The sequence below is a fragment of the Nelumbo nucifera genome, chromosome 1 (assembly GCF_055504915.1).
Source record: "Nelumbo nucifera cultivar China Antique chromosome 1, China Antique-T2T, whole genome shotgun sequence".
Classification (NCBI taxonomy): domain Eukaryota; kingdom Viridiplantae; phylum Streptophyta; class Magnoliopsida; order Proteales; family Nelumbonaceae; genus Nelumbo; species Nelumbo nucifera.
The window spans coordinates 113,486,687-113,514,546 of record NC_142649.1 but is presented as its reverse complement, the minus strand read 5'-3'; the positions used below and the strand labels follow the sequence as shown (position 1 = coordinate 113,514,546).

Below are 27,860 nucleotides of genomic sequence, written 5' to 3'. Positions count from 1 at the left end.
TATTTCTGAACAAAACAAACTTCCTTATATTTGATCTTGATCGTAAATAGTCTGTCAAGAAGCGTACAAGCAATTCATACTCCATTATCATTGTTCCAGCTAATTACGGAACTGGGTGTAAATGTGTAATGATAATCACCATTAACGGGCCCACATTGTTTGATCTTTTCTTTGTTAGTTTATAATTATATATATAAGTTACTTGTTGGACTACGGGTGTCTCACCCGCGAGGGACGCTCTCGTTTTCGTCTGTGTTTGATAGGGGCATCACCGCATTAGCATAATACAGGTCGCCTTTGCTGGAAATTCGCCGAAAGAAGTCAGAGAGATAGAGAAAGACGATGGGAGGAGATCCTCTTGACGCTTTGAGGCCTCTAATGGCTTCTCATTCTTCCCCTCTCGATGCCTTAATCGTTCCCTCTGAAGACTATCACCAGGTCTTCTCCACCCTCTCCCCTTTACTTCATGGTATCCAATTTAATAGGGCGTGCTTGTGTTTGTCTCTTGCCGTTTACATAAAATCAAATAAAATAGAGGGCAGGAAAATTGCGGAGAAACAAATGCAATGGAACCATAATAATCCAAATATCTGACATAAGGAACTTATGTCGACTATATATATATATATTTTTTTTTGTTTTTTTGATACCTCAGTGGCAATCGATTTGCTGTTCAGTTTTTGTTTTAATAAAAGTCCGATCCTTGATCTCAATGAATCCACTTAGTTTTTTTTTTGTCTGTGTTCCAATTTGGTAAGTTTTTAATATTTATGCTTCTTCTGTTGATGGACATCTGTGGCAGAGTGAATATGTGTCTGCGCGGGACAAAAGGCGCGAATTTGTTTCTGGATTTACTGGCAGCGCTGGTGAGTTTGTCTAGCTTTATTACTAATTTTTGTTCCATTCGAACAAAAGTACTAACGCCTTTTTCAGAGCAATTAATAGTGTCCGACAATATTTTATGCCCTTCAAAACCAATATTCTTTTTGTCTCCCTTTATTTTGATACGTTCATACAATGTTTCTCTGGCTATATCAAAAACATGCTCTGCATTTATAAATATTTAACTGCAAAATAATTCATATTTAAAACCCTTTACGTGCTATAGTAGAAAATTTTCCATTTGAATGACCAATATCTAAAACTCGTAATGTTTTAGGCTTTAGAGGTGTCTCTTTCAGCAGCCAATATATTTAAACCCCTTGTGTATATGCCCAGGGGCTTCTCCCTTAATTGTTTGCTTCTAATATGAGTCGTAGTCTTCATAATCATACCAGACAGAATCTGGATTAAATGAACTTCTGGAGTGAAATGATGGAGGCCTATAGTTCAGTGCATTCTCCTTAACTCAAGTTCTAATATGCAAGAAGAAAAGGGATCCGGGAGAGTTTAGCTTTTAAAGCATAACCGTTTTTTCCTCGTTTTTTTTGTTTCTGTTTTGGTATTTTCTTTTGTGGTAACCGTTTAGTAGACACATTTAGTCCAAAACTTGTGAAAGGTTTTCAAACTAAAAGGAAAAGGATTGAGGTATACCAATATTAGATGCAAGATTGCAGCATTCTCTTGTGCAAAAATCAAGGGCTGAGGAAGCTAGGAGTGCTTGGCATTTGGCACTTGTAAATGCCGGACCAAGCTAAGAGTGCTTGGCATTTGGCACTTGTAAATGCACTATTCTTTTTGTATAATTAATAAAATCAATTGATCTGTTACTGAAAAAAAACCTCGGGCTGTCAAGTGTGAGAAACATGTTTGAGTTTAAGAGTGGATACTTTGTGCAAAAATGCAATAGGTTATGCCCATATCCATTCCACCCCTCCAAGACCCCAGATAACTGAGACCAACACTAGATAATGGCCTTTTTTATTACAACATTCTCTTCCTTGAGGCAAACAGAGGGGTCACTGTTCATTTAAAGAGTACTCTGTTGTGTAATGAAATTGTTTTTGGGTTCAACATAAATTTGGTAAGAATTCCCTCATAGGAAATTGCGAATGATTGCAAAGGTAGGGAGGATTTGAGAAAATATGCCAGTATGCTAGAGTTTGGCATTTAGAAGTGGCTATTGTGGAAAATGAACTGGTTATTTAAATATTTGATGACTCCTTTAGGTTGTAATTCAAAGGCGTTACCAGTTTTTACTTGGTAAGAGTCTGATTGTGGGAAGAGATGTTGCCTGTTGGAGGCATTATTTCATTCATCAAAGGCACATGATATAATCTTCTTGTTTATTTTCTGTCTTACTCTTTAAGGAGCCAGCAACTTTGGTGGAAACATTTGAGAATTTTAAGAGGAACTTCCTACCGGAAGGAGGGCATCTGAACAAAAAATATCATCTTATTAAGTGGAGGAATGTGGGTTGCTTAGAAATTTGAGTACCTCTATTGTCGGTGAATGTTGATGTGGGTTCTCTCATGAATCTAATAGTCTCTGATCATTGATGATTAGAAAATTAGGGCTTGATCCTAATGGATTAAAAAACTAGGCCCACATACATCTGCAAGTCCCAATATGACAGTTGTCTGTTTAAACAAGATGTAAATCAGTCCTCAAATATTAGGTGTAAATTTGAAGATTATAAGAAAAAGGAAGAAGAGAAATAAGAGCAGCAACACAAGAGAAGAAGATGGTGAAAAGAGAAGGAAGAAGAAGAAGAATCGAATTATCTTCCCTTTCTCCTCTAATCCTTTTTTTATTAAGAATTAAAGTTAGAGTAATGACAAGTATGCCCTTAAGTGGGCGGCCAGCTAGGCAGTAACATAAAGAGATTATACAAAAAGAAATAATAGGTCCATTAAGAGAGGCCCATTAGCCAACAATAAAAGAAAAGATATTACAAGAGAAGATACTAGGACCCATTCGGCCCAGTCTCTTTACACTCCCCCTCAAGCTGAGCATAGATGCCAATCATGCCCAGCTTGCTTATATAGTGTGTCATTTTCCCTCTTGGAACTCCCTTGGTCAAGATATCAGCCAATTGCTCGTCTGATGTGATGAATGGCAAACAAACTTCTCCTGAGGAAACTCTTTCCCTTATAAAATGTCTATCAACCTCAATGTGCTTAGTTCTGTCATGTTGAACAGGATTATGTGCAATGTTGATAGCTGCTTGGTTGTCACAGTAGAGCATCATTGGTTTCTCGTAGTCAACCCCCAATTCTTCTAGAAGGGATCGTAGCCACAGTAATTTTGACACACCATGTGCCATTGCCCTGTATTCTGCTTCAGCTGAGGATCTAGCAACTACAGACTGTTTCTTACTCCTCCATGACACAATGTTCCCAGCGACCAGAGCACAATAACCTGAGGTGGATCTCTTATCATCAATACATCCTGCCCAATCAGCATCAGTGAAAGCTTCCAGCTTCATGTGTCCATGTTTAGCAAATAGAATACCTTTCCCTGGAGTACCTTTCAAGTAACACAGAACCCTTTCTGTAGCAGCTAAATGAGTATCTCTGGGAGAATGCATAAATTGACTAATAACACTTATCAGATAAAAGCTCACCATCTATAGCAGAAAGCTTATGATTAGGATCAATAGGAGTGGAGATTGGTTTAGCTCCAAGTTTACCAGTCTCAACAAGGAGGTCAAGGACATATTTACGCTGAGAAATAAAGATACCATCCTTAGATCTAACAACTTCAATGCCCAAAAAATACCGAAGATCTCCCAAATCCTTGATCTCAAATTCAAAGTTGAGAAACCTTTTTAGTTTACTGACCTCTTGAGTGTCATTATCCGTGACCACAATATCATCAACATAAACTATCAAGAAGGTCACCAGAGAGTCATTTCTCTTCAAGAACAGGGTATGATCAGATTGAGTTTGTGTGTAGCCAAAGGAGACAAGAGCAGCCCTAAACCTCTCAAACCAAGCCCGAGTAGACTGTTTGAGACCATAAATAGATTTCTGCAGTTTACACACCTTGCCTTGCATTTCCTTTCCATACACCCCTGGAGGCAAAGACATGTAGACCTCTTCATGTAGGTCTCCATTCAAGAAGGCATTTTTAACATCAAACTGGTGTAGGGGCCAGTCAAAAGTAGCGGCTAGAGATAACAAAACCCTGACTGAGGTCATCTTAGCGACAGGAGCAAATGTCTCAAGATAGTCAATGCCATACATTTGAGTGTAGCCCTTAGCAACCAGCCTAGCCTTAAACCTCTTAATAGAGCCACCAGAGTGATATTTAATGGTAAACACCCATTTACAACCCACTGGTTCCTTCCCTTCAGGCAAGTCAACAATATCCCAGGTATGGTTCTTATGCAAAGCATCCAGTTCAGCCATCATAGCATCCCTCCATTTAGGTTGAGATAAGGCTTCCGGTACGGACCTGGGTATCACATGGGAAGAAACAGATGCAAGAAAAGAGTAGTAGGAAGGAGAGAGAAGGCTGTAAGACAGGTGTTTGGAGATACAATGGGCTGTACACTTCCGCTTGCCCTTGCGGAGAGCAATAGGAAGGTCAAGGTCTAGGAAAGCTGTAGATGGGTCAGAAGAAGGCTGACTTGTTACCTCAGTAATGATGGGAGGAGCAAGAGGCTCTTCTGTAGGAGTGGAAACAACCTGACCATGTCTGAATCTTTGCCTTTGGTACCACCTTTGGAGAACAGGAGGAGGAATTATAGGAGAATGAGGTGGAGGAGGAGGAGGAATAGGAATATCGGAGGTAGGTCCAGTGGGAGAAGTAGACACCTCATGATAGGACTCAAGAGGAATGGGAAGAGGAATAGCTGGAGACATAGAAAAGGGCTCTTCAGATTTCTCCCCCTCAGGATAAATGCTACAGAAAGGAGTCAACTCAGCAAAGGTGACATCCCAAGATACAAAGCAGGTGCCACGAACTGGATCAAAACAGCAATATCCCTTCTGTGTGGAAGCATATCCCAGAAAAACACATTTATGAGCCTTAGGTTCAAACTTGTGTCTTTGATGACTGTGAATATGCACATAACAAGTGCACCCAAAAACACAGAGAGGAAGAGAAAAAATATCCTCATCTGGGAAGAGAAGGCTAAAGGGGGTTTTGAAGTCAAGGACCCGGGAGGGCATACGGTTGATAAAAAAAGTAGTAAGAACATCTCCTCAAAATTTTATAGGAACATGGGATGCAAACAAGAGGGATCTGGCAACTTCAACCACATGTCAGTTCTTCCTTTCCGCCACCCCGTTTTGTTATTGAGTGTAGGAACAAGAACTTTGATGAATAACTCCAAAAGTTTCAAGATAGGTGGAGAGGGTTCTCTCAAAATACTCCTTAGCATTATCAGAATGGAATATTTTGATACGATTGTTAAACTGGGTGATGATGAGTTCATGAAATTTTTGCACAATAGCTGGTACTTCATCCCTGGATTTCATGAGATAAATCCAAGTGTAACGAGAGTAGTCATCAATAAAAAGGATAAAGTACCTGTAACCCCCCATAGTTGGCAAATGATATGGCCCCTACACGTCAGAGTGAACAATATGAAAAGGAGATAGAGATCTTTTATTGCTTACTGAATAAGAATGTCTACAATGCTTTGCCAGTTCACACGACTCACAATGAAGACTCGATAAAGACACTCCCTTAAACATATCTAGAAACAAATGACTCAAAGCAGAAAATGACAAATGACCAAACCGAAAGTGACATAACAAGACTTTATTAACAGACTCTGACAAAACTGACTCTAAGGCGACTCCATGAGGTGGTTCCAAAGCTCGATTTGGTGTGTCCAGCAAGTATATTCCGTTCGCCTCATGGCCACTCCCAATCATCCTTTGAGATTGCAGGTCATGAAAAACACAATGAGTGGGAAAAAGGTTATGTTGCAATTCATGGATTTAGTTAAGCTGCTAACAGATAAAAGGTTTGTGTTAAGTTTAGGGACATGAAGGGCAGAGGATAAATAAAGGCTGTTAGAGGTCTTTATATCTTCTTTACTAGAGATGGGAGCAAGAGACTCATTAGTAAGGGATATTTTCTCTTTGCTAGAGAGAAGGTGGTATGAGCAGAAGAGATTAGATAGGCTGGTCGTATGGTCTGATGCACCGGAATCAATAATCCAAGGGATTTTATGATTACCTGAAATTGAAGCATGATTTGTAGAATCACGAATACTTGAGTGAGCAAATGCTGATGAAGATGATGTGTTGTTGCTGGAAGAGTGAGATGAAGAAACAATAGCTTTCAAGTGATTTAGTAGCCTCCCATACTTTTCAAAATCCACCTTCATTGCTGCCAACTGTTCAATGGTTGATTTCTCTTCACTCTCCTTATTTCCTCCTTCAGGTACTGTAGCAACATTAGCTGCCTTAGGCTTTCCTACCTGACTGCCCTTCTTAGAGCTGTTGTTATTCTTAAACCTATTAGGAAGAAGCTCAGGATGAAGCTTCTAGCAAGTGTCCTTTGTATGCCTCAGTTTCTTGCAATATTCACATATCTGCTCCTTTTTCTCAGTAAGACCCTTTGGCTTTATTCCAGCATGTGCAAAATGTTCTGTAGGTGGACCCTACAACTGAACCTGCCACCTACTCTCCTCACTGCTTATCATAGCATATGCCTGGGAAAGAGTAACCTCATCTTTGGCCAGGATATTTTGCCTAATGATGTCAAACTCAGGGTTGAGTCCAGTGAGAAATTCAAACACCCTATTTCTCTCCACCAACTTCCTATACATTTCAGCATCATTCTTACTCTCCCATACAACTGTCTCCATAACATCAATTTCTTGCCATAGGGATTTCAGTATAGAGTGGCAGATTGCTACACTCTTCTCCCCCTGTCTTAGGTTCTTCACATCACTTTTCAACTTATAGACTCTGGCTACATTCAACTTCTGTGAATAGGTCTCAATAACACTGTCCCATATCTCCTTAGCCGAAGACATCCAGAGATAATGCTGACTTATATGAGGTTGCATAGAATTGACCAACCATCCTATGACAGTATAGTTCTCTTGCATCCATTTCTCAAATTCAGGGTCTGTCTCTTCGGGTTTCACTTTACTACCTGTGAGATACCTGAGTTTTCCTCTACTACAAATATAAATTCTTATAAACTGTGCCCAAGCAAGATAATTTGTCCCATCTAGCTTGATTGTGGTTACACCAGTCAAAACGGAATCTACCGAGCCAAGGCTAGAAACCGATACTTGCTTGAACTCACTTCCGTATGGCTCCATTAATCAAACGAAAATCAAAGAACCAGAAATTTTGTCTATATAAACTTACTTGAAGTCAAACCAGAACCCAGATGCTTGAAAACTAGGGTTTTACTCCGTCCAGCTGTTGGGAAGGAAGAGAGAAGATGCAGCCGCTCCTACCAGAACTTCCCAATCTCTTCCAAACCTGAACCGCCCTCCTTTAGGAGTCACAAGACACCTCCCAAGCATAGAGCAGCACACCCAAAGCTTCACCTTTACCTGTACCTTCGAAAATCTCTAATCGGCTAGGCTTTTGGGCAGCAACAGAACAACACCGCTTCTTGGCAATATCTAGCTAGATTTAAACTCTCCAAACCCTCTACCAACTAGGCCAAAGATCCTCTGAACTATAGAGAATCTATCTCTCCATACACTCTCTTAATCTAAGGGTGTATGGGAAAAGAAGAAGAAAGAAAAAAAGGAAGAAATAGACCTGCTCTGATACCAAGATGTAAATCAGTCCTCAAATATTAGGTGTAAATTTGAAGATTAGAAGAAAAAGGAAGAAGAGAAGTAAGAGCAGCAACACAAGAGAAGAAGATGGTGAAAAGAGAAGGAAGAAGAAGAAGAATTGAATTATCTTCCCTTTCTCCTCTAATCATTTTTTTATTAAGAATTAAAGTTAGAGTAATGACAAGTATGCCCTTAAGTGGGCGGCCAGCTAGGCAGTAACATAAAGAGATTAAACAAAAAGAAATAACAGGCCCATTAAGAGAGGCCCATTAGCCAACAATAAAAGAAAAGATATTACAAGAGAAGATATTAGGACCCATTCGACCCAGTCTCTTTACAAAACACACCTTGTGTAGGATAATGGGTGTCTGTTTAAAAATACATTTCATTAATTATATGAAAATTGAAGCAAAGAGTACAAGAAAACTTCCTGCTTATAAAATGGGAAGAGCATACAATAATAAAAGACAATCACCAAAATCCCTATATCTATCTGCATCACATCATAACCAGTGTTTTAAAAAGCGTGGGAGGCGTGCCTCCAGGCGAGGCGCTCCCAAAACGCCTTGAGGTGTATGCCAGAGACGTTGACACCTCTGAGGCGTATGCCTCAGGTGCAAGAGGCGTACGCCTCTTGTGCTTTTTTCATGAGGCGTGCTAGAGGCGTACGCCTCATGCGCCTCATGCACATCTGACATAAAAAGACAGAAAAAAAAAAGAAAAAAGAAAAAAAAAGGAAAGGAAAGGAAAGGAAAGGAAAAGAAAGGGAAGGGAAAGAAAAAGAAAGAGAAGAAAAAAAGAGAAAAGGAAAGGAAAGGAAAGGAAAGGAAAGGGAAGGGAAGAAAAGACCCCCCTTTCAACTAATGTTATGCATCTTTATTCTTCTTAATATAAAAGATTTTTATTAAAAATAAAGAAAAAAAATGAGATCCCCCCTTCCTTTTCATCCTCCTCTTAACCCCCCCTCCTCTTAAGGAGGCTTATGCCTCCTTGTGTTCGGGAGGCTTACGCCTCTTGCGTTCTGAACTACACCTCATGCCTCTAGGTAGTGGAATGCCTCGTGTCACACCTCCGCGTTTTAAAACATTGATCATAATAATGGCAGTCCATCCCCCCAATACATTTGCTCTTGTATATTCTATCCCTTGCTAATCCCTCTGGCACGGATTTAGATGATCATAGAGTCCTAGGGCTTTCAGATTGTGATCCCATCCAACCTATGACCACTGAAATGAATTTTTGGTTCAGTTCATTTTAGCAGTACAATTAGTTTCGTTTTAAAAGGAAGTATAAGAATTGCTAGTAGTAGTAATTAGATAAATAATGTCTTGGGTTGTAAGTTATTAGGTGCTGGCTAGATGTATCTATATTGTTCCAAGTTTTTATTGGGTTAAGTATATATATATTTCCAAGCTTCTATGTTGGATTTGAACCTTTCATTCAGGTTTGGCACTTATAACAACGAATGAGGCATGGCTATGGACTGATGGACGGTACTTCTTGCAGGCAACACAACAGCTAAGTGACCGGTGGAAGCTCATGTGTATTGGAGAAGACCCATCTTTGGAGATTTGGATAGCTGATGTGAGTGACCATGTTATTGGAAGTTCTGTAAATTGGTCCTGTAGAGGGGACTTGTCTAATTGTATACACTGTTTACATTCTTTTTCTATGTAAATGCTTAATAACAACTTTTCAAATTGTTAGGGCCTTGATGTTGATCTATAACACATACAATTGAACCCCATTCTGTTCATTTTGTTATTTAGATACTTCATATTTGATAGTTGTGTAAGCAATCTTACAATGTCTCAGTCTTTTTCTTGTTGCTCTTGTAGCATTCATAAGAAGATACTACCTCTGATATCTGAGGAATCTGAAGACATTTTTCAAACATTCAAAAAGAGGAATAGTCTTTTCTGAGAAATTAATATTTCATGCTACATCTTGCTTTATAAATTTTGCTTCAGAACTTTCATTAAACCATGTATTTAGAGTTTTATATATTTAAATTCAACTTGAAAACTAGTGAACTTTTTAGGTATGAGATACATATATTGTCTTTTCTTCTTTTTGCAATTTCAAAAAAAAGAAAAAGACTCCCATCTTGATAGCATATGAAAGGAAAATGAAGTTTAAAAGTAAATTATCAAAAAAGAAAAATGAAGTTTAACAGTAGGCAGGTTGGTGTTGATTGACATTTTACCATACATAGATGGAGAACTTTCGGAGACATTTTGCTATTTTCAGTTTTTCACCAAGATATTTGGAAAATCTAAATAATCAGGAGTTTCTTTAAAAACATGAACTAGTTAACAAACCTTCAAAGAATTGTTAGAAAAAGTATAGTCGCACATTTAAGGTTCAAAAAACCATAATAAGCAACCACATGAATCAAATAACAGAAGATTAAGAGACTTAAATAGGTATCTTTCTCTTAGTCTCCCTTTTAGTCTTTTAACCATATTCTCTTCTTTACATATGTCATTACTTGTCATTTTGACTTTTATCCTTTTTGTTATGTTTTGATCAGATTGAGAATCCACTTTTGTAGTTGTGTGCCTTTTTCATTTTCTTCTGAATTATAGTGACTTAGTGAATCATATTAGAATAATAAATCAATCTTGCAATTACAAATCCCTATTTGTTCTTTTAGGGGAAAAAATTAAACATTATGATGATTTTAATGAAATATTAGACGGTTTCTAATGGTATTTCTAAAACTTTAAATCTTAAATGTATTGTCTATCAATGAAGTTTTGCAAATGCATTGGAAAAATACTGGAGATATTAGGAAAAAAGATTCTTGCCACACCTAGCAACCCGGTAGGGGACTTCCCTTGGAAGATTCTAGAATGGCCTCTTCTCTTGTTCCTCCTTCTTTAGTATTCTTGCCACACCTAGCAACCCGGTAGGGGACTTTCCTGTAAAACAAATTTGGAGTAAGCCTATTCCCCCAAAAATTCAAGCCTTTCTGTTGGGAAATTTTCCTTGGCAAGGTTAATACTTGTGATATGCTGCAGAGAAGAAGGCCTTTTGCTTGCCTTTCTCCTCACATGTGCTCCCTTTGTAAGGAAAGTGGTGAGACCTTGACACATCTATTATTATCTTGTTCCTTTGTGCATCACATTTGGGATTCTTTTTGTTTTCTCTTTGGTTGCAGGTGGGTTCTCCCTCAAGATGTGGCAAGACTTTTCAACCGAGACTTTTTGAGGCAATCAAAGAAAAGAGGGAAGGTTATGTGGAAAGCTACAAAGGTAGCTATTTGTTGGGTAATATGGGAAGAAAGGAATAACAGAATATTTTTGGATAAGAGTAGAACAAGGGAGGAGGTAATCGACACAATTAAAGTTAAAGTAGCTCATTGGATAAGATCCTTACATATCTTTCAAGAGTTCTCAGTCATAGACATTATAAGATCTTGGACAGAAGTAGCGCAATCTTCAAGAGTGAAAGAGGATGGAACGGAAACCTCTAGATGGTAACAGGATTAAACTGAATTTTGATGGAAGCTCCTTTGGAAATCCGGGACTGTTAGGTATCGGGGGAGTAATCAGAAATTAAGGAGAATAGTAGCATTGTTCTCTGGACCTATCGGCATGGACAACTCTCTAAAATCTGAGTTAATGGCATTGCTACAAGGATTGAAGATAGGTAAGCAACTAGGAATGAGGCATGTTGAGGTTGAAGGGGACTCCAAGGTGATCATCTCTTGGGCTAAAAACAATAGAACTACTCCGTGGACTTTCAAACAAGTGATAAGGGAAGTGGAAGAGATCGCAAGGGAGGTAGAGGCTGAATTTAAATGGGTTAAAAGGAGTGCAAATGGGCTAGCTGATTATCTTGCTAAACAAGGGGCATTGAGGTACCAACTGTTTTGGATACAGGCATACACAAAGTTGTAACACTTTTTAACTATAATTTCAAATAAAATTCTCCTTTGCTGATAAAAAAAATGAAGAAAAATATTAAGAAGCAAGCAGAGAAACAAATTTATTGATTATCTTGGCAGAAAGGATCTCCAGAATGGTTATTCCTTCTCAGCTTTGCCCTGGCAAGACCATCTGCAAACAAGTAGCAGTTTAGGGATCCATCTGAACAAAATATTCACTTGAAGTATTGAATCTGTTGCTTCCGTAATATAGTGTCTCAGACTCCAAGGGTCTATGACCTCCCATCTAGTCCCCAATCACCTGATTACCACTCTCCATCTTGAAGCATTCAAAACCCAGGGATTATATAAATCTTAGCCCCTGGAGAAACATCACCATCTCAGCTGTAATGGAATTATATCTCGAATCAGGCAGGTGTGGTCTATACACAAAGCCGGTCTCTCCCCTGACCCCTGAAAGTGCCGTTGTCTTTTGTGCATTTCCTTCCACGCAAGGTACTTAAATACATGGGGAGTTCTTTTATTGTTTTATTTTATTCCCATGTTATAAATTTCACCAGTGATTATGGAAAAGGAAAAGAAAAGGAGAAAGATATGGAAGTTGTAGCAAGCATGAGGATGTGGATCCAAGTCTGATAATGGTCACTCTGTGCAAAAAAAATGCCAAAAGGTTAGGATTATTTCCAGTTTACCCCTCAAGACCCTAGCTAGCTGGGACCAACATTGGGTAGTGGCCCTTTTTGGATGATCAAATGGATATTGCTTTTCACATAGATTCAAACTTTTCTAGAGCACAAGCAAACAATATAGAAGTTATGATAGGATAGTTCAACCATGCCTACTTTGGTTATTGTTAGGTGCTGCCTAACTCAGGGTTCGTCTAAGGGAACAAACCTCCTGAGGTATGAGGAAAGAGAGGTTTGTTACATTGTTTTAACGACACTCCCACTTGGTCTAACTTCTTGCTGACGTGGCTTTATTCTCTTGTAAACCTGATACACAGGCTAGCTATTCTCATATGTTATCAGGCCTGTATTTAGTTAAATAAATAAAAGAAAACTTCTGGTACGAGTCTAGAAGGAGAAGTGATGAAGACAAAGAAGAGGAGAAGAAGAAGTCAAACAGAATAGGGCTAACCAGTCTCTAACGAGAGAGAGAACTGTCGCCCCTGTATGCTTAATTTATAATGAAAAGTAAAAATACAATATTACCGCTGTATACAGAGACTTAAGAGCAGAGACAAAAAAAACTGGTTTAAAAGAAGGGAAAAGACTAAAAAAACCCTAGGACAAAAATTGTGTTTTAACACTCACCCTCAAGTTGGAGCATATATATCATACAACTCCAACTTGTTACAAATGTATTTCATCTGAGCACCACTCAAGCCTTTGGTAAACATGTCAGCTAGTTGATCTTTAGACTTCACATATGGGGTAATGATTTCTCCATTAACCACCTTTTCTCTAACAAGTGACAATTCACCTCTATGTGTTTGGTCCTCTCATGATACACTAGATTGGAGGAGATATGAATGGCTGCCTGGTTGTCACAAAATAGCTTCATGGGGGTTGTGATTGATATTCCCATCTCCTGTAACAGTTTGTTCAACCACACCAACTCACATGTAGTGTGGACCATGGCTCTGTACTTGGCCCCAACACTACTCCTAGCCACCACATTCTGCTTCTTGCTTTTCCAAGTAATCAAATTTCTTGCCAAAAACGTGTAGTAACCAATTGTTTATTTCCTGCCAGTAACTGACCCTACCCAATCAGCATCTATGTACCCTTCCAAGGAAAGTTCTCTCCCTTTCTTATACAACAACCCTTTACCTGGAGCACCCTTCAAATAGCATAGAACTCTAACAATACCTTCCCAATGGATTGTCCTTGGGTTCTGCATGAATTGGCTCAATAATCCAACACTGAAGGAAATGTTTGGTCTTATGATAGTTAAATAAATCAATTTGCCAACTACTCTCCTGTACCGTCCAGGATCAGCTAGGGGCTCCCCCTTACTATCAGGCATCTTCACATTCGAATCTATAAAGGGGTATCAATTGGCTTTGCCCCTAGAAGACCAATTTCTTCCAACAAGTCAAGCACATACTTTCTTTGTGAGAGAGAGATTCCCCACTTTGACCTTGCTACTTCTATACCTAGAAAATATTTCAAATGCCCCAAGTCCTTGGTCTGGAACTAGCTTTGTAAGAATTGTTTAAGCTTTTTAATTCCATGCTCATCACTTCCTGTGATAATAATGTCATCAACATAGACTGCCAACACAATCTTCCCAAAGGTAGTATCTCTACTGAACACTAAATGATCAGCCCTACATTGTGTTATCCCAAACTGTAGTACTACACTACTAAATCTCTCAAACTAGGCCCTTGGAGATTGCTTCAACCCATAAATTGCTTTCTTCAACTGACACACCTTACATTCCTCCCCTCTGAGCACCATACCATGGAGGTTGCTCCATATACACCTCCTCCTCTAGGTTATCGTGAAGAAATGCATTTTTAATACCCAACTAAAACAACGACCAATCAAAGTGTGCATCCAAGGAAATAAGCACCTGGACTGAACCCATTTTAGCTAACCGGTGAAAAAGTATTAGTATAATCAATGCCATAGGTCTGTGTATACCCTTTGGCTACTAAGTGTGCTTTATATCTCTCCACACTACCATTGGCAAGGTGCTTAATAGTGTAAACCCACCGACAACCGACTGCTTTCTTCCTTGGAGGCAGAGAAGTGAGGTCCCAAGTATGATTAGATTGAAGAGCATGAAATTCCTCATTCATTGCCCTCTTCCATTCCGGAGAGAGAAGAACATCCTAAAGAGATCTAGGAACCAATGTTTTAAAACGCGAAGGCGTGATGTGAGGCGCTCCACTACCTAGAGGTGTGAGGCGTAAGCCTCCCGAACACAAGGAGGCGTAGGCCTACTTAAGAGGAGGGGGGATAAGGAGGAGGAATTAGAATCAATTATTGGAGTAGTGGGTAACGTTTGTAATCTAGAGATGCTATAAGTAATTTAAGTGGCAAAAAAGAGAAACATGTTGAGAGATTTTTCCAAGTTCTTCTTCTTCCTCTTTTCCCTTTAGTTCTATACGAGGTGAACCCCCTCGAAGTGGTTCTAGGCCATATAATTGAAAGGGGAAGGGTCATGGCTGACCCAGGTAAAACCTCAGTCATGATGATGTGGGCTAGGTCCAACTCAGTAAAAAAGCCTTAGGAGGCTTCTTGGGGTTAACTGGTTATTATCACCGCTTTATTAAAGGCTACGGACAATTGGCCGCCCCCTTGACCCGACTACTTAAAAAGGAGGCATTGAAATGGGATGATTCAGCAAAACAGGCCTTTGAGGCCCTCAAGGCCGCAATATCCACACCCCCACCCTAACACTACCCAACTTCACCAAGACCTTCATTGTTGAGTTGACGCTTCAAGGACTGGTCTAGGGGCTATTTTGATCAAAGACAACCAACCTATAGCCTTCTACAGTAAGGGCCTCTCCCCTAAGGCCCAAACAAAGTCCACTTATGAGAAGGAGTTAATGGTGGTGGTATTAACGGTCCTCAAGTGGCAGGCTTATCTCTTGGTCATTGGTTCATCATTCGGATAGACTAACAGAGCATAAGACACCTCGTGGACCAGCCATTTCTGCCACTTGAGCAACAGAAATGGGCCTACAAATTTATGGACTTTGACTATCATATTGAATATAAATCGGGAGCTACGAATCGAGCTTCTAATGCTCTCTCACAAGCACCTAAGTTCCATTACACCGTAATATCTAAGGTCCACTTATCCCTTATTTGGACAATCTTAAGTGGGAGGCTTAGTAGGACCCCACCTTGGACCGTATAAGAGAGCTCTAGGCCCAAGACCCCTCTTCAGTCCCAGGATACTACGTTCAGCAAGGAGACCTCTTCTACAAAGGCCGACTGGTGGTTGCACCCACTTTTGAATACCGCCAGGAGCTCCTCAATTTATTCCACAACATAACCACTGCTAGGCATTTGGGTATCCTATGCACATAAAAACGCCTCTCCAGCCATTATTTCTGGCTAGGCATGAAGAAACAAGTGTGGGACTATGTAGCAGCTGATATGACCCAGAAATTTGACACGCAGTTCACAGACTCACAGCAGTGTTCACACACACTCGAACATCAACAAAAGAGACTAGTATTCATTCAGCAGAAAACATTAACAGTTGGTCGGTTCTTCGAGAGACCGCCGGCTCTCCCAACACTCACAATATTCTTTACTCAAAGAAAAACATGCCACCCCCCATCACCCAAAGCCCCTTCTTATACCCTTCTGATAGCATAACTGACTCCCTCTATAAATGCCCAGCTGGCCTAGTTATAAATGCCCAAAAATTCTTCTTTTTTTCATAACTGACATAGCTATAAATGCCCCAAGACTCTTCCTATTCCCTTCTGACCTCCTCCATAAATGCCCCATGTCTAATCATCTCCCCCTTATGCTGCCTTTTCTTTCTCCTAGCATACGTAAGGTTAACTGGGGGCCTATCAGCAGCATGTCATGTCTATCAGCAAAATAAATACAACAGCCCGGCTCCTACAGGAACTCTTGCAACCTCTCCCCATACCAGACAAGGTTTGGGAGGAGATTACCATGGATTTCATCACCAGGCTCCCCACTTCCTATGGTAAGCCAATTATTCTGGTGGTTGTTGATTGGCTCACTAAGTATGCCCATTTTTTTGCTCTTTCCCACCCCTACACAGCATCGCAAGTGGCATGGATCTTCATTCAGGATGTTGCCAAGCTTCATGGCACACCACTGTCCATTGTAACAGATTGAGACCCCACTTTCATGAGCCAATTTTGGAAGGACTATTTCAATCCCCAGACTGACGGCTAAACGGAGGTGGTGAAGAGGTCCCTAGAGGCTTATCTCTGTTGTTTCAGTGGTGACAGACCTAAACAGTGGACTAAGTGGCTCCCATGGGCGGAGCTTTGGTATGATACTTCCTTCCACACCTCTTCCGGCATGACTTCCTTCCAAGCATTATATGGAAGGGATCCCCCTTCTATTCTACCCTACGAAAGAGAGTCCTCAGCAGTTGGAGAGGTGGACGCCCACTTAACAGAACATGATGAAGTTATAAAAATATTAAAGGACATCTACGCCGGGCTCAGTCACAAATGAAGCTCCACTATGATAAGAGGCATAGAGAGGTTTAATTCCAAGTGGGTGACTCATCTTATTTGAAATTACAGCCCTACTGGAAGCTGGCTGTGGCAAAAAGAGCAAACCAGAAGCTTTCCCTCCGCTACTACGGCCCATTTCGAGTAACAGCATGAATAGGCAAAGTAGCTTACCAGAAGGTGCTAGACTACTGTTGGGTGAAGCGAGGTAAGAAATTTGTGCAAGAAGTTTTAATCGCCTGGACTGGGTTTCTTCTGGACAATGCCACCTGGGAAATAGCAGTGGAAGATGCGAAGAATGTCCCGTGCCCAGTTCGTTTTGTATACACCCGAAGGCAGAAGAACACATCAGCATAATCGGTTAGGATCTGCACATGCGAAATCAGGATCAGTTATGGGAGGAGTGGTGGGTAATGAGTGTAATGAAAAGATGCTATAAGTAATGTTAGCGGCAGAAGAGAGTGATATGCCAAGAGATTTTTCCAAATTCTTTTTCCTCTTTCCCTTTGTTTCTGTAGGAGATGAACCCCCTCGAAGTGGTCCCTGAGTTGGGCAGTAACCCAACACAGAATTTTATGGTAAACCAAAAAATTTAAGACAACTAGACACAGAGAACAAATCTAGAGCAGTAAGAACTATAATTTTAAGTGGTTACTAGAATCAAGAGAAATACAAGAGGGTGAACAGAAGATTTTGTACTTTCTTTTTTTAGGTATAAATAGAGTTGCATCAGTATTTATTCTTAACAGGATTGTACCACATGTGTTGAGGTATTCTTGAGAGAGGATCTATTTTCTTTCTAAAAGGAAAAGTTCTTCAGGAACATCTGAGATGCTTTCACTGATACATGGGCTTAGGCTATTAGTATCTATAAGATATCATATTGAATGCTTCTTAGTGAAGGGGAGTAGATGCAGTGGCCCTTGGGGACTATTTATAGTGAAAGGGGGTTAAGATCATTGGCATCCTGAGTGAACCCCTTTGTTCCATTGGGCTCCTAGATTGGCCAACTTCATTGTGGATGGTCTTGTGAGGGAGAGTCCATGAAGGTCTTGGACAGCAGCATCAAGCTTTGTTCTATCATGTAGAGTCATGAAGCTTCCTTTTTTTTTAAATAGGAACAGTATGCATGTAGGTCATGTAAAATAAGGCATTATACAACAAATAGCTCTATATGACAGGGACATGCCCCCCCCCCCCCCCCCAAAAAAAAAAAAAAAAACTATGATGCTGATAAAAAATTGTTCAAACAAGCTATGATGGGGAACACCTTTGAATATGTTGTGTGCTTCTATCCAGGAGTGAACTGTAGCAAGGGCCATTCTGAGCACCAAAATCCTTTGACAAGATCCTCTCCAAATTATCCGAAAGATGGATAGAGGGATGGTGCTTCAGTGCTTCACAGTTTTTTATCTCTCATGTTTAGACCATTTACTTTCCACTCTTGCAGCAATTTCATTATAGTTCTTGGTCTGCACCACTTTAGATTCACCAAAAATGCGCAAAAAGCAGAGAGTTGAGAGGGCAGTTAATGAATATGTGATCTATTGTTCCTAGTTCCTGGTGGCAAAGTACACAGCCATGCTCAAATGTTATCATTACCTCTACTAATAAGCTTGTCCTTCACGAGGCATTTTTCTGAAGAGACTGACCAGACCATAGAAGCTACCTCTGATGGGACTGGTGGTTTCCAAATCTCTTTGAGGGAACCCAACGATCCTTTACCCATTCAACTGGTAGAAGAAAGACCTGACAGAATTTTCCATATCTGTCCCAAACCCAACATCTAGTGTTGGTTCTGCACCTACATGCTTTCTCCTATTTCCCAATCAATAAAAGAAAATTCAGAAGTTCTTTGTTGCAGCCATTCAATCTACTCTCATAATGGGGACGATGAGACCTTTTCACTCTGGAGTCTAGACTAAAGGAAGAGCAAGAAAGGAAAAGGAAACTAGGACTGAAATAATCAATTCCTGATTAGGATTTTCTAGTTCTAAATCTTTGCTATTTTTGCCTAAGAATTAAGACAGGAATCTTTTAACCAAAGACAAGAACTAAAAACAGATTTTGTTGGACTGTTGACTAGTCAAACTGATCAAATCAGCTAATAACTAAATAAATCAAGAGATAGCAATAGAGATTCTCATTTCCAGAGAAAACACATCAAGGGTACTGCACAACCTATAAGATGTTAGTAATGTAGGAGACCCTTTTGGGACCCAAAGTATTAGCTTAGGCTTCCATCAACTATGTCCTGTTTTCCAGTTTTTTGCTTCATCATTAAGGAAGTATAGTGTCCTGAAGTTTGTCCCCTGGGCTTTGTCCACTTTCCATTGTGATTCTGCTAACTCTTTGAATGAAATATAACATTATTGAAATCTGAGAAGGAATTTGGTATGTTTCCATTTGCATCTCTCTCCCCCTAAGAGATAAGAACTTCATAATGCAATACTGCTGCTGACTGACACATTTTATTATTTATGAGACAGGGAAACCATGAAGCTAACAGAGGTAACTGCAAGTGATAAGTTAGAGGGCTTCCGTGCATCAAAACAGGTAATGATTTTATTTATTGTTTGATGATCTATATTGGACAAGCAAGAGTAAATCTTCAGTAATTGAAATTTTATGCTTTTGTATATATATCAGATATCTGTTTCTTTGGTTGGACCTTCATTGTAATTTTATATTATTTTTTATTAGATTAGCAAATGACTCTTTTCTTTTGGTGTTCTTTTCAAAGATCCCAGACTTCCTTCAATTGTATCCTGGCTATATGTGATTTATACAGTACAAACAAGTTTGCACCCCCTCAGTATAGGCCAGCAAATCTATCGAGCACACAATTCACTAACTCATGACCTACATATCATTTGCCCCTCCTTGAGGTAATCCCCACAATTCACTAACCCAGCCTGGGCTTGCTTAGATTCAGTAGGGGCTAGCTCTGTATCCTTCTTCCTCTGTATGTATGTATATGTGTTCAATGTTTTCTTTTTTGTTCATTTAGAACTAATTACCACCAAATCCTGTTCCAGTGTCACCACATATTTCTGTCTTGCTCTGATTTCATTTGCATATGGTTTTACTGCAGCATTTCCAAGGGTTAAGTTTCCCTATTATTTCATCTGTTGGTCCAAATGCAGCAATTATCCATTATGCCCCAGATGCAGAAACATGCTCTGAACTTGATGCTGATAGTATCTACCTGTTTGATTCAGGAGCACAGGTTTGTTCCTAATGTTGAATGGCTTCAAAACTTTTTTTTTTCCAGGGGAGGGAGGGGGAGTAGGGAACCGAATTATAAAGCCATTGTCTGAAGTAATATTGATTTACCATCTGCATATGGTAATGGGGTAGTTTTAGTTATGGATGACTACATCAAGACCATTCTTATGGGTAGGATCTAAATTGACCATATCTTTAGTGTTTGGACATGTCAGCTTCTTCTCCAACCTACGCTGGCATGTTTGCCTCTAAATAATAAGTATTGAAATTTTAAATTTGCAAATAAGAGAAGGCGAGAGAAAGGGCATGTTTTTTCCCTTATGGCATAGAGCTATTTAACTTGAAAATTTCCACAATGGATTACTTTAAGGTCTCCACATGGTCTTTTACATGTAATTTCCCAGCCCATTCAAAGGGCTACATGGGCCATGTGGAATAGGTACCTCTTTGTTTTGTTTATTCTAGATTGAGTTTGTGCTTCTAGCATTTTACTTTACTGAAATTGGTAATGGTGATCTCGAAGTATCAAGATGGAATAACTGATATAACACGGACGGTTCATTTTGGCAAGCCTTCTGCTCATGAGAAAGCATGTTATACTGCTGTGAGTGTACTATCATTAATAATTTCAATCTGTTCTTTTCTTTTTTTGTTGCTTTATTTGATGACAAATAATTGCTAATCTTGTGGCATGAATCAATGAAAATTTGTATTTGTGCTTGTATGTTTCCTTCTTTCGTTCTTAAATTAGTTGCTGATCTTTTTTCAGAGTAAAATGAGAGAGTAGACTAAGATGATTTGGTCACGTGCATAGAAAACCACCAAAAGTTCCTGTTAGAAGAAGTGGTTTTTTATAAGTGGAAGGGGCTAGAAGAGCTAGGGGTAGACCAAAAAGGACATGGGTAGAAGTAGTAAGAAATGATTTAAGGACCAATAATTGAACGGATATGGCTTTAAATAGAATGGATGGCGACACAATGGGAGGCTAATCTCCTGGACAGCTGCTGTAAAAGGTCTCCAAAGCAAGTTGCTTGGGTTTCAACTGGGAACTTATAGTTTATTTGAGTTGTAATTCTGTTCCTAGGCCCCTGGACCGGGTCTGTTGCTCTTGAAAAGGGCACTTTGTAATCTTTGTCTCCTTTTAATAAAAAAGATCAGCAACTAATTTTCATTGATTCTGCTCAGACACTACTACTGCTCCCACTGTTGATTCCACTGTTACAGAGGTTCAGCCTTCACTGAAAAATGACCTTGATCTTCCAATTGCTATTGGTAAAGGGAAGCACCGTTGCACCTCATCCACTGCCCATTGCATCTCCAAGTTCCTTTCCTATAATTGTTTCTCAGAATCCTACAAATCTTACTTGGCATCTATTTCTGCTATTCCTATACCCAGAAAAGTGCAAGAAGCTCTTTTGATACCTGAATGGAAGGAAGCAATGCAAGTAGAGATGGATGCTCTTGTCAAGAACAACGCATGGGAACTAGTTAACTAGCCTGAAGGGAAGAAACTTGTTGGATGCAGATGGGTGTTTACTGCGAAATATAATGCTGATGGTACTGTAGAGAGGTATAAGGCCATATTGGTTGCAAAGGGATTCACACAAACTTATGGCATAGACTATACAGAAACCCTTGCACCTGTTGCAAAAATGAACACTATCAGAGTTCTTCTATCCATTGCTGCAAACTTCTCATGACCACTATTTCAGTTGGATGTTAAGAATGCCTTCCTCAACAGAGACTTGCAAGAGGAAGTATACATGGAGTTACCCCCTGGTTTTTATAGTACAAAAGCAGGAAAGAAAGTTTGCCTTTTGAAGAAGGCCTTGTACGGGTTGAAACAATCCCTGAGAGCTTGGTTTGATAGGTTTAGACTGGCTTTGGACAAATTCAGATACATATAGGCTCGGTTAGATCACACTCTCTTCTTTAAGAAGACAGGTCATTCCCTGACTCTACTTGCAACCTATGTAGATGACATTATGATAACAAAAAGTGACACTAGTGAAATTGAAACCCTTAAACAACACCTTCACAAGGAATTTGAAGTGAAAGACCTAGGAAAGTTACACTATTTCCTAGGAATTGAGGTAGCTTGATCTAAGCATGGCATTTTCATCTCCCAAAGGAAATATGTTCTGGACTTATTGGGAGAAACTGGCAAGTTAGGAGTGAAACCTGCCGATACCCCCATTGAGCCTAACCATAAGATAAGTGCAGAAAGTGGAGAACTCCTTGAGGACAGGGCTATGTACCAAAGGCTGGTTGGGGAACTTCTTTATCTCTGTCTAACCCGACCAGATATTTCTTATGCCGTCAGTGTTGTCAGTCAATACATGCATTCTCCTAGGACCACCCATCTCCTTGCAGTAGAAAGGATCCTTGCCTACTTAAAGAGATGTCCAGGGAGAGGTATACTCTTCAAGAATAATGGTCATATGAAAATAGAAGTGTATACAGATGCGGATTGGGCTGGATGTGTTGACGATAGGAGGTTTACCTCTGAATATTGTGCATTTGTGGGGGGGAATCTTGTTTCCTGGAGAAGCAAGAAACAAAATGTTGTTGCTTGCTCCAGTGCAGAAGCGGAATACAGATCCATGGCCAATGGTGTTGTAGAAGTGTTATGGTTGAGATCCTTGCTTAATGAGTTGGAGGTTGATTATGAGAAGCGTTTGATGTTGTATTGTGATAATCAAGTTGCAATTAATATTGCCCACAACCCAATACAACATGACAGGACTAAGCATATCGAGGTTGACAGACATTTTATCTGAGAGTAGAGTCGCATCTCAAGAAGTATGCCTTCCTTACATTGCCTCAAACATGCAATTAGCTGATCTCTTCACCAAAGTAGTCACAAAAGGCAAATTGGAGACAGATCTATGCAAGTTGGGCATGACAAATATCTACTCCCAATTTGAGGGGGAGTGAAGAAATAGTTGGTTAGACACGAGTGTGGGGTTCCATACCCACACTCAGGCTCTAGTGTGTGTGGTTTCATACCCACACCTAGTTGTTTCTAATTTCTTTTATTAGTAGTTTCTAATTTCTTTAGTTTTTAATTTCTATTATTAGAAGTTTCTAATTTCTGTTAAGTTGAGGAAGTTGGCCTTATTGTTTCTAATTTTTGTTTATTTCCAATTCTTGTAAGGATCCTAAAAGCTATAAACAAAGGAGTGTATGGGGCAGCAGATTGTTCACTACTGAACCCCTTCATTCTTTTCTCCTCTCTTCACTGTTTCTCTCTCTCTCTCTCTTCTCTTCAAACCTGTAATACAGTAAACAGTTCTTCTTCTTCTTTCAAGTGCTTTAATGACCATGAATACATGGTCTCATTCTGACCTTTTCTAAAGTGTATAAAACCTTATAGTTTTTCTCCTTGTCCCAACAGCATCAAGGATTTACCTTTTTCAAAGTCTAATGAGTAATGATTTACAATGTTTAAAGTCTCATATCTATCATTTGTTTTAGGAAAATAATTTCCTGCTAGTTAAAATGGGGTTTAGTAATGTCTGCTTATTTTGACTGGAGATTTAGGTTCTCAAAGGCCATATTGCATTGAACACTGCAAGATTTCCTAATGGGACAAATGGTATTCTCAAGTACTTATTTTTCTCTTTCCCTCAACTTTATAGTCTTTATTGACCTGGTAAATACTTCACAACAATACAATGTTTCATATAACATGTCCATCTACTAAGTTGAAGTTTATCCATTTTAACTGCAAATTGCTTTGTTATAGGACATGCTCTCGAGTTCCATTGTGGAAGGATGGTCTTGATTATCGACATGGTACCGGTCATGGGATTGGGTCTTACCTTAATATTCATGAAGGTATATATGTTTTTATTTAACAGTGCTTTAGTTTTTCTTTTTCTTCTGTAACATTATCTCTACTTGATGTGATTGTGATCTGATGGATCCTTTTAATTTCATTATAATGCAGGACCTCATCAAATTAGTTTCAGACTACAAGCTAAAAATGTGCCATTACAAGCATCGATGACCGTAACAGATGGTAGGTATAATCCATTAATTAGTATACTCTGGTTTGAGTTTGAGGTTTGAAAAATATCACTCATATAATGTCTTTGATCGTTTCCCATTTGGTTATGTTTGTTGGGCTCTAATTACATGTCTATCTGTCAGAAAAAGAAGGTGGTTGAAATTGGTTTACATATACCTGCGTTTTTTTATCTTTATCTGGTATTCTCTTAGGACATGCTTGGCTGTAGGGATTAGTAGAAAAGTTCCAATAAAGAAACTCTTACTCATCCTGGACAAAAGGGATCTTGGAATGGATGCATTTGTCAGAAAATGAATGTAGTTGCAATTGGTCAGCATGTCCCTGCAGTTTTTCTTTTGCATCCTTATTATTCTCTTCAACATAATCTCTTCCTCATCCTGAACAAAGAAAGATAGAGTGTCTTCACATATTGTTCTTTTCCAATTGAATGGTGGAAGAGAGATGCAAGAGTTTCACACTTTGGTGGATAAATGTATCTATCATCCCACATTTTTCTGCCATCTCAGTAGTTTAACTTTTACCTTGGACTGAACTGGCCAATATTCTCCTTAGAATGTGGTGGTAATACTCTAGCTGAGAATTGAAATCGTTTAATGGGATTACTGACAGTGGATAAATAGGCATAGCATACATGTAAATAAACAATAAAATTAAAGCATGATGCAATTTGAGGTTTTAGGATAGCCAATAGCATATGGAGCAGAAATTTTGGTGATTATTTGTCTATCCACAATTAATTCGGTGCATAAACTGCTGATTCTGTACCAAGTATAACATATTTGTTTTGTCATGTCTTTTCAAGAACCAAAATTTGTGTGATGGTTGATAATTCTCTTTATATTTGGATTTCCAGAACCTGGTTACTATGAAGATGGGAACTTCGGTATAAGATTGGAAAATGTGCTTATAGTTAAGGAGGCTGATACAAAATTCAATTTTGGGGATAAAAGCTACTTATCATTTGAGCACATAACTTGGGTAAGTTTGACCTTTTGTTCTGGTTACCATGTAATTCTCTTACAATTCATAATTTTATTGATGTATCAGGACCACTAGATCTCTGTCTTATGTGCTAGTAGTTTAAATGCACCATAGACCTCTTCTGAGTGAAACTTAATGAAGGATAAGTAGAAAAATTAATAAGTGAAATAATTTCTTCATAAACCAGGAGAGCCTTTCAAGCTGTGCACTTGGTTGGAGGCATATAAGGATCTTCTTTGTTAGAAAATTGGCTTTGAGGTTTGGGAGAAAGCATTTTTCATTTTCTCTTGTATCAGTTTTTTGTCTTAAAAATAACCTTAAGCAAATTACACAGTATTTAAGGTTCCTCGTGGAGTATTGGTTATCATACCTGTACTCTTTTCACTAAACAACAATATTTTGTTTAAATGCTTGGAAATCCACCAAGTTAATTAGTTTTCCCAAGGTTAAATTTCCATCTGCTGAGCTGTTTGGTCCTGCTTGCGCCCTACAATGGAACCCATGCAGGTTAGGACCCATTAGTGGTGATGTCCTGAATAAAACTGGATTTTCATAACTATATATCGAACTTTTTTGGTTTTTGGTTTTTGACTCTAGATCAATGAGCACCAGTAAGGTATACAGAATGTCTTGGCAGCATCATGGACAATACACACTTCAATAATGAACTCTTCATTATCATCTGTTGAGTTTTCAACAACTCTGATGCCTGATAACCAGGTGCCCAACAACCTCAATGCTTTACAGCCTTGATACTAGCAACTGATGTCTTGGCACTCCTTTTGCTAATCTCCCTACAGCTTACATATTCTTAATCAATTGATTTTCCTTCAGTGTCTATCGATAGAGGAATTCAATATTTGAATAATTCTTAGCTCGTCTTTTTTACCTTTGTGAGAAGCTTGCCATCCTTAGCAGCCTCCTCAGTGTATAACAACAAATATTTAATCCTTAGCATGGTTGTACTAGGATAGTGGTCATGTAGATTAGGTTAATTATTTGCTTGCCGTCAAATCATTAACTCGTTATGAATACTTGGCTAATTCTTAACTTGCCTTGGTAATAATGTTGGGGCCTCTTCTCTTTATCCTTGTTGATCTATTTTGCCATATCATTAATACTTCTCCAATTTTTGGCTTTTGCTTTTGTGGCATTGTCAGAAACCACTTTGGTGTCCTTAGTGACCACCCCTTCCTGGATTTCCTATGAATTTAGATTAATTTTTAACATCAATTACTCTAGTTGTAGAAAGATTTTACAAGTCACGGAACACTGGTTGCTAGGCATTGGCAAATTTTAATAACTCTAGTTGTTTTGGTGTGGTCCAAGTTGTCTTTTCTGTCAACAAGAGTTAACATGGTACATGGAGGCACCCCATGCTTTTTTCTTGGTGTAGAGTGGCTTTAGATGATATCGTACCTAGACTTGCGTCTGAACATGAAAGAGGACAAAAATAAAGGGGTTTTCTAAAGATAAAAGTGCAGATGATGTTTTTGCCTCAATATGGCCCTACAGCTAAGCTATTATGTAAATTCTTATCCTTGTCACTAGGTATAGCTCATCTCTCTCAATGCCACAAAGGCAAGTGAAGAATTAGACGAGTATTATTGATATGGTAAAATAGATCAACAAGGATAAATAGGCTCCAACAATTCTACCAAGGCAAGTCAAGAATCAGCCGAGTATTCACAATGTGTTAAACTGTAGCCAGAGTTACCTCTCCCTTTGATGACATTAATCTGAATAATCAAAACTTGCACCTCTAATTCCACATTGACAAGCCTCATCACATCATTGAAAACAATGTGATAAGTTGTATAAGATTAGTAAATAAAATCTTGTGTTTAACCTATCAGATACTCTTGACTAGAATTGTTAATGTTTTGATAAATTACTAGAATTGCTTATTAATCATATGATGAAATCTAGATGACCCTGCTTACTATGTGTTTATTTTACTATACAAGGGGAAATCTGTCAGTCTGATGTAGTATCTTTTAATTTCTGAGTGTTTCTTTTATCCGCAGGCACCATATCAGAAAAAGTTGATGGATCTGAAACTCTTAACACCTGAAGAGATAGAATGGGTGAACGCATACCATGCCAGATGCAGGGAAGTCTTGGAACCATTCTTGGATGAAACCGAGATGGCATGGCTGAAGAAAGCCACTGAACCCATTAGTGCGTAAATGGCACCGGAAGCCCTTTGACAGTGTGATCCACCATTGTTGGTGCTGTTATGCAATCATTGTAGGATTTCCGAATTTAGCTGATACCAAAAGCTCACTTATATTCCATTGAAACATTTGTACCCTGGTCCAAAGCAACCATTAATCATAAACCAGATCATTTTTTCAGAGCCTACGAATGCTTAATATGCGATAAATGGATCATTTAAGGAACGGCTCACCCCTTGATTATTTGCCCTACATGTGCTGTCCACAGTAATGTAGAGTTCATATCAACAATAAGATGTGCATCAAATCTCTGTCTGCACTTTCTTAAAATTTCTACTTTGTAAATTCGTGCATTACGCCGTGGACGGAACTATGCTCCAATCAATAAATCGCATTACCTACAAAATGCATTTCTAAAATAATGGGGTCCAGGTATTTAATATGTTATAATATAATAAGATTTTTTTTTTTTTGTTATAGTATAATAGGATTCATTGGGAGAACATGTCTTAATGAATGGCAACATACAAATACCGGAAATCGGAGATGTTCCCAGTGTGCAGCTAGGGTGTTCATGGTTTGGTTTTGAGAAGATTTCAGACTAAACTGATAAATTATGGTTTGAGAAATTTTTAAACCAAATTAAATCATTTTAGCATAGAAACCAACTGTTCTGCTACAGTTTGGTCTGGTTTCTAATAAAGTTTGGACCAT

General features: G+C 39.0%; 1 protein-coding gene across 1 annotated transcript; it reads left to right on the top strand.

Moving 5' to 3' along the window:
* Nucleotides 1-201: 201 nt before the first annotated feature.
* Nucleotides 202-27,395, top strand: LOC104588192 (aminopeptidase P1-like). The gene is made up of 13 exons (XM_088897269.1): nt 202-438; nt 803-866; nt 9,093-9,232; nt 10,812-10,941; nt 16,800-16,935; nt 19,217-19,283; nt 19,822-19,956; nt 20,479-20,559; nt 23,499-23,563; nt 23,704-23,795; nt 23,908-23,979; nt 24,842-24,966; nt 26,997-27,395. The coding sequence occupies exons 1-13, from the start codon at nt 343-345 to the stop codon at nt 27,156-27,158; spliced, it is 1,365 nt and encodes a 454-aa protein (XP_088753395.1). The 5' UTR covers nt 202-342; the 3' UTR covers nt 27,159-27,395.
* Nucleotides 27,396-27,860: the final 465 nt, after the last annotated feature.